This window comes from Colossoma macropomum, unplaced genomic scaffold (assembly GCF_904425465.1).
Source record: "Colossoma macropomum unplaced genomic scaffold, Colossoma_macropomum, whole genome shotgun sequence".
Taxonomy (NCBI): domain Eukaryota; kingdom Metazoa; phylum Chordata; class Actinopteri; order Characiformes; family Serrasalmidae; genus Colossoma; species Colossoma macropomum.
The window spans coordinates 31,500,905-31,515,272 of NW_023494792.1; the positions used below are offsets into that span (position 1 = coordinate 31,500,905).

A 14,368-nucleotide genomic window follows, 5' to 3' on the forward strand; every position below is an offset into this window, starting at 1 on the left:
CTAAAAGCTACATCACAGAAAGTTATTAGAGGAAGGGGTTTTGAACACGCTGCCTGATGCTGAGACACTGTGTTACAATATTTTTGAGAAAAAAATTTGGTCGAAAACGTTTCTTTTTTTAATACGTTAATAAATTTTGGAGGAAAAAAACAACTTAAAACTGAGACATGCATAATAAGCAGTACATAGTAAATAAAATGTCTATTTTTGTGTTGTAGACAATGTGACGTCTGCTCCAGTCCATTTCACACCAAACCACTCTAAATAACTTTGTTTACATCTTATCAATTAAATTATGCAGAGAATTTTGTAAAATTGGTGGAATACCCCTTTAAGTGTTAAAAATGATGGTTCTTCAAAGGTGCAACGGTTCTATTCAGAACCATGAGTTCTTTAAAAATCCAATTGCATGCTTAAATGGTTCTGTGCATGCTGGAATGGTTTTGGGAAATGGTTCCTTGTAGTACCAAAAAGGGCTCTTCTGTTGTTACCAGCTTGACATGGTGACCAAGGGCGAAACCCCTATTTGGTGCTGTATAGAACCTTTTACAACACATTCTCCATCAGTCTGATTTCACCATGCAAAGAACCATTTAGGTATGAAATGGTTCTATATAGAACTCTAAATAGAACCACCGTCTTTGCTAACTACTATAGTACTTTTACGTTCGAACCACAAGGTGGGGGTGTGTGACAGGCTCAAGCTGAGAGGAGCCTGTTTAATATGTATTTACATTTAAGGTGCGTGTCCTTCAATTTCTTTGCAGTCCGGTTAGCATTTTACTACCAAGTTGTTTATTCATTCACTTTATTTATTTGTTTATTTCACTGAGGCGCTGTTGGGTGTGAACAACAGTACATGGGTAATGTAGTGCAGTGTAGAACGTTTCCGTTGTTATTGTGCGGGAAGCGTACTACATTACCCATGGTGCACTGTGAAGCGGGTGTGACGACACGCAAACGTCCGAGAAAGTCTCAGAACCAAAACACGGGGTATGAAGTGTTTCGGTCGGGTTTTCGGCGTCCGTTAGAGTGGAAACGTCGCGGACGGGTGAGGATGTGACAGAAAGTGTTCTTATTGTGCTGAAATAGGCGGGCTTGTGTTAAAAAGGGGCCTAAAGTAATAATAATATCAGTAATAATAGCACAGCGTGGTTTCCACTTGAGTCATTGAGGTTTTAGGGAGTGAACCGAGCTGAGACGGCGGACTGAAGCGCCCTGAACTGCTGCTTTTAGGCTGTGTTTCACGGCTCTGTGCTCACAGTCAGCTCGGTGTTTGGCTTGTTTCTTCATGGTATGCTGTTCACAAGACGCCTCTTAAGGAAAGCGGCGCTCAGACTGGCTTTGGGGGAGCAGAGCAGCTGACCAATGACGGACTGACCACCTCAGGAGCTCCTCAAGGTAAAGACTGAGTTCCTCCTTACAGTTCTGAGTGACACAGAACTGAGTCTGTAGCTCGCTGTGTAAACAGTGGCAGAGAAAGGACAGATACAAAGTCTGTAGCTGCTGAAGTTAAAGCAGAAGTAACCATGGTTCAGGATCACTGGAGTGAAAGTGCACTCTTAAAAAAAAGATGGTTCTTCAAGGGTTCTTTAGTGAGGAAAATGGCATAATGTAGAACTATGGACACTCAGAGAACCCTTTGCATGATTAAAGGGTTCTTTGCACCATGATAATGTACTTCGGGTTGATGTGGAATGTGTTGTATGTGGTTCTATATAGAACCTTTTTGAGAAAGCACCAAAATTGGCTCTGCTGATGTTGTGATGTCGAGCTTGTAGCAATAGAAGAACGCTTTTTGGTGCTAAATAGAACCTTTCCCAAAAGGTTCTATATAGAGGCATAAGCAATGACTACATTTTCCATCAGTCTGAAGAACCATTTCACCATGCAGAGAACCCTTTAATCATGCCAAGGGTTCATGGTTCTATATAGAACCATTTTCTTTGGTAAGAAACCCTTGAAGAACCATCTTCTTTAAGAGTGGAAAGTACAAAACTGCTTGCTGGTCAGTGTAGTAAAGAATCAAAGGTAACAGTGATTTGAATTATTGTAGATGTTGTAAAATTACATTTTCAATTATACACAATTATACGGGGACTTTCTGCCCCCAAACTACACACTTAAAAAGATGGTTCTTCAAGAGTTCCTTAGTGAAGAAAATGGCATAATATAGAACTATGGACACTCAGAGAACCCTTTGCATGATTAAATGGTTCTTTGCACCATGATCGTTGATGATTGGGGGCAGTTGTGGGCTGGAGGTTAGGGAACCAGCCTTGTGACCGGAAGGTCGCCGGTTCGATTCCCTCAGCTGACAGTATGTGACTGAAGTGCCCCTGAACAAGGCATCTAACCCCCAACTGCTCCCGGGGTGCTGTGGATAGGGCTGCCCACCGGGCAAGTGTGCTCACTGCCCCCTAGTGTGTGTTCACTAGTGTGTATGTGGTGTTTCACTGCACGGATGGGTTAAATGCAGAGGTCTAATTCCGATGTGTTCAGACACAGTTAGCTAAAAGGTTCATTTCATTCATTCATTCATAATGTTCTTCAGGTTGATGTGGAATGTGATGTATATGGTTCTATGTAGCATCAAAAAGGGCTCTGCTGATGTTGTGATGTCAAGCTTGTAGCAGTAGAAGAACCCTTTTTGGTTCTTTATAGAAACTTTCCCAAAAGGTTCTATATAGTAGCATAAGCAATAAATACATTTTCCATCAGTCTGAAGAACCATCTCACCATGCAGAGAACCCTTTAATCATGCAAAGTGTTCTTTAAGTGTTCATGGTTCTATATAGAACCATTTTCTTTACTAAAGAACCTTTGAAGAAGCATCTTTTACAAGTGTAAAAGAGTGTACCAAACTACTTGCTGGTCAGTGTAGTAAAGAATCAAAGGTAACAGTGATTTGAATTATTGTAGATGTTGTAAAATTATATTTTCAATTATACACAATTGTACAGGGGACTTTCTGCCCCAAAACTACACACTTAAAAAGATGGTTCTTCAAGGGTTCTTTAGTGAAGAAAATGCTTCTGTACAGAACCACAGACACTCAAAGATCCCTTTGCATTATAAACAGGTTCTTCTGATTGATAGAGAGTGTGTTTTATGTGATTATATATAGCACCAGAAAGGGTTCTTCTATTGTAACAGGCTTGACGCTTAACAATAGAAGAACCCCTTTTGGCACTATATAGAACCCTTTTCGAAAAGGTTCTGTATAGAAGCATCTACAGCACATTCTCCATCAATCTGAAGAACAAAGAACACTTCAGTCATGTAAAGGGTTCTTTGAGTGTTTATGGTACTATACGGTACAATTTGCTTTCTAAAGAACCATACATTTTAGAGTGTAGCCTTTCATATGTTTTAAACACCCCTCCCTCAAGTACACTCGCTTGTAGTGTTTCATAAGTTCCTCCCACCTTCAAGATGCATCATCAGAAGGGGGGTATCCTAGTTTTAAATAGAACATTTCACTCTAGAGTCTATTGTGGCACCACTTTAGGGGGTGAGTAGGCATGTTTACAACAGATGAAGTGATGGTTATGTTTTTCATTTTGGCCTCAGTGCAACTTTAATAGAACATCACACAATGTCTGTTACGTGATAACTTGGAGTGCTTTCACTTTTGATACATGCATTCAGAATCACTTACTTCTGTGCTTTTATTCAAGTACACTCTTAAAAAGATTTAAAAAATGGTTCTATATAGAACCATGAACATTCAAAGAGCCCTTTGCATGATTTAAGTGTTCATTGCATTGTGAAAGTGTTCTTCAGATTAATGGAGAATGTGCTGTAGATGGTTCTGTGTAGCACCAAAAAGGGTTCCGCTATTGTTACAAGCCAAAGAACCCTTTTTGGTACTATATAGAACCCTTTTTGCTAAGAGTGTAGAAATATGGACATAATACTTGTGCTTTTATTCAGGAGTATGTCTAATTGTACTCATGTAGAGAAATATTGTCCACCCATGTGCTGAAACGTTAAGGTCGATTGTTGATCTGTTGAGCTGATTTGAGGCCATTTTCTTGGTAAATGAGATGTCAACCACTTCAACTTGGTGGCTGAATTGTGAGACCCAATACCACAATCTGTCATCATGAATTCATTTTTTCCCTGATTTTTTTCTGATACTCTCAATCCAAGATGACTGACTGTAACAGGAGTCATACAGTTGTCTCTGGTATATTGGTCCACGTTTACATTCAAATATGTCTATTTAAAAAAATAAGTAGCTTTTTAAAAATAAAAAGTCAAATTTAATGCTGTTTTGACAAATAAAACAACTTTAATAATTCATGTGTGAAGTGTTAAGTTTAATTATGCAAGAAGTAACTAAGTAAGTTACCCTTTATTAATCCAACAACGGGGAAGTTTACCTCTGCGTTTAACCCGTCTGTGCAGTGAAACACCCACATACACACTAGTGAACACACACACTAGGGGGCAGTGAGCACACTTGCCCGGAGCCGTGGGCAGCCCTATCCGCAGCGCCTGGTGAGCAGTTGGGGGTTGGGTGCTTTGCTCAAGGGCACTTCAGTCACGTACTGTCGGCTCAGGGAATCGAACCGACGACCATCTGGTCACAAGGCGGGTTCCCTAACCTCCATCCCTCGACTGCCCCCAAACATGTATTGAAACGCATGCTGCTTTGCCATGTAAAATAAGCTTTATCTTTCTTTTCCAATTTCAGGTTCTGCCCAAGACTGACTCCTCTTTCTTTCTTCCACAATGCTGAGGTCATGTTTGCTCAGAGCTGTGCAGCCATGCATGCTGGGTCTGAGAGGGGCGTATGGGCGCACCAGTCCCAGGCACCCCGCCCTGCTGTCCCACCTGCAGAGATGCTCCCTTGGAACCCACAAGCACAAAGAGAAACTAGAGCTGCTGAACTCTCCCAAAGGAGCCAAGGACTTTATCTATAGTCTTCACCCCACGGAGCGGAGTTGCTTACTCAAAGAGCTTCAGAGCTTTGAGTCCATGGCCATCGCTCAAGGTAATAACAGTGTAGCGCGTTTTAACACAATACGCTTCACAGAGAGCTTAAACAAATGAATGAAAGACTTATAAAAAGACTTGAGGGGGTAAAAAGGAAATTTTTGCTGAAATGACAGTATAAGGTAGATGGATGGGCCACCAGGTAATGAATGACTGGCTTTCCTGAACAGTCTGTAGTTCAAAGAACAGCACTACTCATTATTGTTTTGGAGTAAACAGATGTGTTTAGTATGTCTGCATGAGTCAGCGGTTCCCAGCCCTTGTCTTGTAGTACCCGTGTCTTTTTATGTTTTGATGTGTTTTCTATTGCCAAACGCCCATTTTAACCCAAGAAGAGCTTCCTGATGAGTGGATTAGTTGAATCAGGTGAGTAGCAGCAGAAGACTGATCAAGAAATGAGACTGAGATATGCAGGACACCAGGTTTGGAAACCCCTGACGTAGGACAGCTTATGCACATTTGAGAGAGAAGTCAGCCTGAAGATGCTGTATTCAGGACAGGAACAGTTGTTTGAAGACTTCAGCTGGAACTTGCAGCTGGTCCTTTCTTTTCTTTGACCGCTTCTTTCATACCTGAGCCATAGTTTCTACTTCAGGTATTGTAAACCTTTGTCTTTGCCAAGCAAGAGAGGTCAGGAGAACATGATTGGAATTATGATTTTTTTCAAAGAGGATGCTGTCGAAGAGGCTCTGCCACCAAATCCAGTCTGAACAGCTATTTTATACATAGGCCTTTATGTCCTGTCCTCTCCCCCCCACCAGGGGCCTTCATACAGGTCATAAAGGACAGCGTGTGTGTTCGGAGAATCGGATCCTGTTGTAAAAACTTTAGTGTCGTAAAAGAACAGAGTCAGTGAGTGTGTTTACATGCACTTAATCCGATAACTGCAGAAAATCAGATTTTGTCAGTAATCCATAAGAAATCAGAGTAAGAGTTTACATGCACTGAGAAATCTGATTACTGAGCTAAAAGCCAGCTCTCTTAATCTAATTATGGTGTTTACATGACCATTTGAATAATCAGATAACTGCAGAAATCTGATTATGATAGGATTATCGAGTGCATGTAAACGCACTCATTATCAGACTATGTTTATTAAGGTGTCTTGTTTCATCTTGTTTTATAAAAAACACATGTAAAGTACAGATACCCATTACGTATACAGTCACTCTACTGGAAAACACCAGTAGAGATAAAGAGGGCAAAATTCACAGATTCCCAGCAAACCAAAAAATAGCAAACATGCGCATCGATATCTTTTGTCTTGGTACATAAACACATTATGGTCCAAAGAATAGTGCTTGAAAATGTTGTGCATCTAAACAAACAAAACGGTAAAAACTAGTCACAGTAGCGTAAACGTTTTTGTGCACTGTGACATTACTCCCTCAAACTAATCACATCTGAGAAGGTCAGTCTGAAATCTGATGATTTCAGATGGATTTAGGAAGCTTTTCTCTGAAGGAAATGTGGTGCCCCATATATCATTGTTCACTTGAGTAAAAGAGTACCACCATAGCTACTCATGCTCTTTGCTGTGTCAGCACACACTGTCCCTCCACCCCTGCAGGTCTTATCAACAATAAGCAGGTTAAGTACAGGTGAGAGGGAGAACTTTAACCTCCGTCTGCTGAGATGGTGTTCAGAGTGGAGTGAAAAGGGGAGTTTTTGTGAATGGATCCTGTTTTGCCACCTCTTCTGTGTTCAGCAGTGAATCTGTCTTGTCCTGTCTTGCCCTGAGCTGTGAATCAAAAGTGCCAAATGCTATATTTCTCATCTCCAGACCCAGCGATGACCTGCAATTTCATAGTCTCACTGTTGTACTGCACCTGATTCAACTCAACAGTCGATTAGTTGGTTCGTTATGACTTTGATTACTCAATTAGTTGGAAAACAAAAACCCTGCAGATATTAGTCTGGCAGTAACGTTTCATTCAGCCTATTAAAATATGAGGATTACTCCTCCTTGGTTAAATAAATAAATAAATCAATAAATAAATAGATAAATAAATCACCTACCCTATTTTCTTACTCATACTTTTTAAACAGAGCTTTTATTAAGGACACAGCATTTCAGATTTTCTGCATTGCTTCCGAAAACTCTGCTTTGAAAATTGCAAAACAATAAAGGAACAACACGTCCAGTAAAGGCTGTATTTCCTCTCTAATGATAAAATAGAAAGCTTCTGTGTGATCATGTAATGAAATATGATATTATAGATTATTAGCCGTGTCAGATATGAGACCTAAAGCAGCTGGCCACCTAAAATATATACAATTTTTGATGTTACTGCACTAAAATATATGCTATTAACTAAAATATATGTTATTAATTTTACTGCTTTTGTAAGCCTTTAAATACATGTTAATTTCTCTGTAATGCTAGTCCAGGTAGACGTAATACTAAAGTCTACATTTTACGAATGTTTATGTATCAGCATTGGCCGATACATGAGAAACATATCAGCATCAGCCCACAAGTCCCATATCTGTCTCAAGATTAATATGAGACATTCTGGGTGTAATATGTATTCATTCTCAGTTTTATACAGCTTTCTCAGTCATTAGTGTCATCTACAGGGCTGTTCATCATTCTGGACACATCTAACAGTTCTTCTGTTAATTTACAGCTTCCTACATTTGGAACATTGAAATTGTACAAGATTGGAAAACTAAATGATTTTATATGTTCACAAAAATTATTTTCCAGAATTTTGAACAATGTTGTGTTTTGTAAAAACAATGACTACAACTTAAAGCAACATCATTTGTACCAGTACAGATATATGCAAAAGTTTGTGCGCCCCTTAGTCAAATGGCCTTTTGTGGATTGTCTCAGTGAAAATAACACATCCTCTACAGAGACACTCTTCTGCATGTTTTAATGCACTTAAAGTGATGCACTTTAATCACTTTATTTGCTGAATCTAACATAATGAGAGAAAAAAAACATAGAATGTGGCCTATGCCAAAGTTATAACTTAAAATATAAAATGTGATATTTTTTCAATTTTTAAACTCGGCCAATGAATAGAAATTGTGTGCTAAAATTTGCAGGAAAAAACATTTACATTTACATGACATTTACATTTGTTCCCTGTAGACCTATTCGCGTTTAGAAAATCAACAAAACATATAATTACCAGGTAGGGCTGCAAGATCAATCATTTTAACAGTTTAACATTGAACAGTACAAATTTCAATTCGCAAGAGCTGCACTTTTTTAAAATTTAGCCTTCATGATTAAAACCATCTTAAGTTTTAAGAGGGGAAATTTAACCTAATAACACAGAGCTTGTGAACTCCCTGTAGATGAGTTAGACCTATCAGATCTGAGCAAACCTCCTTGTGTTGTGACATCACAACCACAAATTATAGGCAGTCTCGCCTACTACATTCAGGGGTCAAGACTCAAGACAGAAAAGGTGGACATTCTTATGAACCTGAACCTTATTTTATAGAAAATAAACGATTTAAATCACAGTCGCAGTATTATTTAGAAAAATCGCAATTAGATATCATATATATATGTGTATGTGTATATGTATGTGTGTGTGTGTGTGTGTGTGTGTGTGTGTGTGTGTGTGTGTGTATAAATATCGTTCAGCCTGTTACCAGGGGTGTTCAAACTTGCATTTATCTGTATACCGGTATCATGCATTAGGCTGTCTGTAGTGAAGCTGTGACACACTGAATTACAGTTCATACAGATTCTTGTCTGTATTCTTGAATGAATGCAGTTTTTTTCCATGTTTTTATTTTTACCTCATTCTGCCTCTATCATATGGTTTCTCTTTCATTTTGCAAATTTGATCTATCCGTTTCTGTCTCTCTAACTTTACATCCCTCCCTCTCTTATTCCTTTCCACCTTTTTCCTTGTTTTAATCTCTCCGGCCTCCTCACCCTTGGCTAGAGAGCGCCCCCTTTAGGCGAGGGCTCAGCAGGGACAAGGTTCAGGCGGAGGTGACTGAGGGTACGTAGCTGAGCCTCAGGGCCCTGTTCCAGTCTACAGAGGGATTAAGCCTCCACTCTCTTCCCCAGCTCCCTTCTGGTTCTTTTATTTTGAGTTTATTTATCAGAAGAAAGGTACTGTTTAGTATTAGGAGTTGTAGATTTTAAAACTGATCATCTTCCTCAGTGTAGATTTTAGCAAACCGAAGTGGCCCTGGGGAGCGAGCACAGGCTTAATGTTTGTGATTGGGAAAGGTGCCTGGGACTCTGCAGGTGCGTGTTTTGTGCTTTTGCTTTAGAGCTAATTCCTCCCGCTGCGCTTTTCATTCTGTTCCAGGCTGACATTCAGTATGCTGCTTCAACACATGCCCTTCACTAGGAAACAGAAGTGGCTTCCTGTGTGAAATAATTAGTAGATTATGGTTAAACAAGCAACCAGTATTTTTCTGTGTTAGTGTCCTGATACTCTTTATGATGTTTCACGTGCTTCAGAAGGCTCAGAAATAATCAAATTACAGAAAAATAGTGCAAACATGAGAGGTTTATTGTATAATGCAAATAGATAAATAATAGAGTGCATGTATAAGTGTGTACTGGTTTGGGCTTTTTGCTCCGCAGCTGCAGCTGAAAGCTTATTCTGAGCTAAAAAGCAGTAAAGCATGTGCTCAGCAGCAGACATACTGAACACTTTTTGGTCTGCACTGTTTGCAATAATGGAAAAACCAATAATGCTTAACTCGGACCATAACCAGCTCAGCTCTGCATGCTGATAATGTTATAACATTTGTGCCAACAAATCGCTTCTGTCACACTTCCATATATTTCAGCTCTGCAGGCCAAAATCTGGACTCTACTTGTTCTGGACGATTGGGGCTATCATGTCTCACATTTACCTAATTTTGGCCCCTGCACTTTTTGCCCCCTACCAGTTTAATGGATTTGGCCTTCATATGTAGCACTGTGTGCAAGTCTAGTAGCTAAGGCAGCTAAGAAAACTGTTTATTTTTAATGCCTATTTTGTGAAAAAATACATATTTCCTTACTTTTTTAAATAAGCATTGGATGCAGTGTGTAAACATTGTTAAAGTTTCAAAAGGTACTGTTATCTCCTCGATCCATGCAGTCTGTAAATGGAAACTAAGCTGCAGAAACAAGCCTGTTTTAAGTTCACTGTAATTGTGATGTCAGGAAAAGTGACACATTTACGTGTATCCGCCTATTCAGCCTGCAGCAGTTTAGCTCCGCTCATTCACACTGAAGTTATAAGAAGTGTTTTAGCCTGGAACGCTTTTAAATGAAGCACGATACAGAGCAGCCAATCAGATGCAGACCAGTCTTAAAGTCACAGAAATGGCCTGTTTACTTCTGAAGGATAAAGAGAAGTTGAAAAGTAGTCATGAATATAATGAGTTCTGACTGTTTTTGGAACAAAAAATTACCCAAATGTCAAAAGTAGATCTCAAGGAGAAAAAATATGACGCAAAATAGTGGATATGGGTCTTTTAAGCAAAAGCAAACATTAAAATACAATATATGAAACAATTTGTGAAACATTTTATCTGCATTTATTCTGTTGTTAGTGTTTTTGTTGTTAAAAGCTGCAGCCCAGATAAATGACTTTGTACAAATTCTCTGGTGCCTAAGACTTTTGCACAGCGCTGTATGTATGTATGTTAAGGAAAGAATGAGAGATTCATTGACTCAGCTCTTTCCCTGCTAAACACACAGAGACTTTAGTCGCTCTCTACATTCGTGTGAATGAAAAGTAAAGGCAGTGCTGCTGACAACCACAGTAATGTAAACATAAAGTACTCGGCTGTGGCTAAACAGCTAAGATTTTAAGAAAACAGTACACAGACTTGGAGCATCTGAATTCCCTCTTACAGAGTAAGTGGGCTAATAAGGAGTAAATAAGAGCTCACTAGCCACTCCCTCTGGTCATGGGGAAAGTGGGCTTTGTGCTATCAGTTGAGGCCAGAGAACTCTGTGCACTGTGGAGAGTTGGCTGTTGTCAGATTTAGCTTAGTACTAGACTAAAATGGCTTGGAGAGAAGAATTTCCATTAGTGAAGGAAAGCTTGCTTTTTAACCCTTGTGTGGTGTTCTGGTCTGTGGGACCCATTTTCAGTGTTTACCAAAATAAAAAATTGTGCGATTTATTATTATTTCAACCCCAGATTCCTTGGCCTTTGTTCAAGAACATATTAAATTACCCATTTTCGGTGTCTTCACACTGTTCACCCCCCACACATTTATATTAAACATGTGGTATTGGGGTGAACATGCGGGGAGTAGAAGTGTGGAGGTGCTGTGTCCTTCACTCTGTTCTCCTCCTACATGGCCTGCTGTTACACTGTTAGGAATAAAGTTTTTGTGCAGGTACATTTTTTGCTCATCAAGGTACAAACAATGTAAATGTGTCCTCAAAGGTACAACAGTGGTTTTAAGGTCCAACTGTGCACCTTAAATAAGTTTTTCCAGGTGAAATGTTCGTATTTGTACCTTTTCATAACCAAATGTTTTAAAACAGAACAATAAAATAAAGTCTGGAGACGAGACGGGGTGTGTGGAGTCAGTACAGCTTAGAAAATATTTCAGTGGATTATGGTTCAGTTATGTTCCCTGACTAAAGGTACTGAGATGAACCCTTGAGGGTTCCACCCCAGTGACAAGAGGGAAATTGCCACAGTGACAGTACAGTACCTTTATGTGTGTGAGTGTGTGTGAGGGTGGACAACATAGACAGGCTGCTGATTGGCTACAGCTGCTAAAGGAGAACCCTATGCTGGACACTTGTAATATTTTAAACATCTGGTATTTTTACATAAATAGTTTTGGCTGTATTGATTTAAAAAACAGTAAAGTGGTGGGACCACCAGACCACTGAGTAACACACACATCAACACCTCACAAGGGTTAAACTAAATGACATTGAGTCTGGAGAACTCTCCTTCTGTTGTTCTTTCTAGTTTGGGGGTGAGCAAGCGTGGCAGGGAGGAATGTGCCAGCTAAAGGTTAAAGGTCAGAATGTGTAGTACTGAGGCTTTGGCTCTGATTTAGAGTCTGTCTCACTACTGCAAACTCTGTCAAATAAAGGGGGCCCATATCATGAAAGACTGATTTTTCAAAAATGTAATGGTTAAGATGGTGTGAAACGCTCTGTTCAAGAGAAACTTAGAGGCAGAATTGTTCACAGTGGTGGTGACAGGAGCCAGATGTCTGAAGGCAATATAGTCCCCAAAGAAAACATATTTTTCAGATGTACTGCTATTTTACCATCATCAACATTGGATGGTAAAGAAAATCTCTAGATATACTTTATAAGCCTGCCAAGTTCTCAGTTAATTCTCCAGACTAATCTTGCTGGGTTGTTTTGAAGTCAAACTGCAGATTCTGATCTATTAATAAACCTTCTGTCTTCACTCAGGGCCTCTGTGTGTGTGATATCCATGTACTATATCATTTAAACTGTCCTGGCTCGGCTCCTAGACATGACCACTGTGCTGAGACACAGTCACATGAAGCCTCAAGGCTGGTTAATGGTCTGTGGTATGATGTGTTGTTGGCTTCAGTGCAGCAGGTAACTTCACTGTGAAACATTTGAAACTAAAGCACTCATTATCACAGTAATGTAACGAATACTAACGTGTCACTTATGTTAATCTGGAAATTAAAGTACTTTTCAGAGAGATGTTGCAAAGGCCCTTTAAATTCAGTTATTCAATCAAATAAAAGATGAGGTCATGCAGTCGAGTTAAAGAGGAAATCTTCCTTTATTCCAGTCCTGGTAAGAGTTCTGTTTTAGGACGAGAAGTCTCAAACATTCATCTGACATTGGATTCTATTGGTGCTTCAGAACAGGCAGTATAAAGCTTGTGATTGTTTAAAACCTTACCAAATATAGATTTTGTAAGATGATACTTAAAAACAGTGCTAGAACACGTCCCCTCCAGGGGCGAACTTTTAAGCCCTATTTTTAGGGGAAGGTGATGACTTTGACCACAGAGGCAGACGCTGTCTTATTTCCCTTTTTGCTTACACAGGAAGTTTCTGCACCCTGATTGTTTCTTAACAGATTAATCGTCAGCATCTCAGGTTATATGACTTTTGCAGATTATTTTGTTGCCTGGCTGAAAGATAATGCAGTTTGATTAAACTAAATATGTGATTAATGTAAAAATATAGCTGAGCTTCTAATCAGGATATAAGATTTTTTTCTCACATTTCCCCCCCTTTGACACTATCAGTGTCAGCACCATCATACGAGGGCAAGTGTGTGAGCCAAGACTTAAACACTGGACTAGAGGTCTGCGCTACTGCAGATTCCTGTGGGACCCGCCACAGTATTGCGGGGTGCGGGACAAATTTTCAGTGTTGCTAGCATGAGTGGGCGGGAAATCAGACCCCTTCAGGCGGGAGCGGCGGACGCACGGATATAGAGAAATCCCGCAAGTGAATGAATAGCCTAAATAAAGTAGAACGATCTCTAAAACATACATGTAAACAATATAACAGTAAAACGGTTTAAATGAATGAAGTCATTCTTGAGCAACCGAACACCTGAACAACACACAGGTTCTCATAGGCTTGATTCACACATACTATTGTGTGGTGTGAGTGATGCGGAAAGTCTAGCTTTTTAGTTCGGCACCCATGTTAAGTGGTCAGCTGTACACGTCACACAGCTAAATACACCAAAATAACCAATGAAAATGAATCAGAAGGCCATATAAAAACTTCAAGAGGCGATTTTTATGTAATTCATGACGAAATACTAGTTAAACATTCTGTGCTGCAGACAGAATTCCCGATTGGTCTAGGCTTGAAACGTTTGCCAGAAGTCAGAATGATGTCCAGGATAAACAAATGTGTGACCATCTATCCGTCTGGAAAAGGGTATGTCTGTATAACTGTCTCGTTGCTCCACAGCACAAACGCTGTATGTATGAAAGACCAGCGCATCTGAGCTGTAGCGCTCGCGGAGGCAGCATGTGTGAATCAGACAAAACAGAGATGGCGGAGCCTTCAGTCCACGGCCACAGCTGCCCAGCGAAACACCAAAAATATCCGCTCTGTGGTTTAATTCCTGCTTTGTGCTTACAGGGAATAAATGGCGTTTGGTGAAGTCACTTCACAGTGAGCCTGACGACCATGACTGCCATGTTATTTCAGCAGAGGAGACTGTATTTATGATTAGACTGTGTCAGATATTGGATGACTGCACAGGCAGGAGCAGGACGTATCGTTTCGGTTGCGGGTCATCTTCGACGGAAAGCTTTGGATGGTACGCAAATGGCCATCGATTTTGTGGTACGAATGAGGATAGTAATCAAGGGCCATGTTCTTGTTGCTGGGATCAGTTATAGAGTGAGACAGGCACAGCATAAATAGTTTCCACGCCAACATAACCGCA

The 14,368-nt window shown here is 40.0% G+C and overlaps 1 protein-coding gene across 3 annotated transcripts in view; it reads left to right on the forward strand.

Moving 5' to 3' along the window:
• The first annotated feature begins 673 nt into the window (after positions 1–673).
• The window catches only part of tmem65 (transmembrane protein 65), a 31,393-nt gene continuing 17,698 nt past the window's right edge, over positions 674–14,368 (forward strand). Inside the window, exons 1-4 of one of the 3 annotated variants that reach the window (XM_036576876.1) lie at positions 674–1,051; positions 1,311–1,401; positions 4,703–5,002; positions 8,919–8,978. In XM_036576876.1, coding sequence (XP_036432769.1) covers positions 4,741–5,002; positions 8,919–8,978 — 322 coding nt within the window. In that variant the 5' untranslated portion in view covers positions 674–1,051; positions 1,311–1,401; positions 4,703–4,740. Of the gene's footprint in view, positions 1,402–4,702; positions 5,003–8,918; positions 8,979–14,368 lie in introns of all 3 variants that reach the window. The other 2 variants (XM_036576875.1, XM_036576877.1) reach the window with 2 other exon arrangements.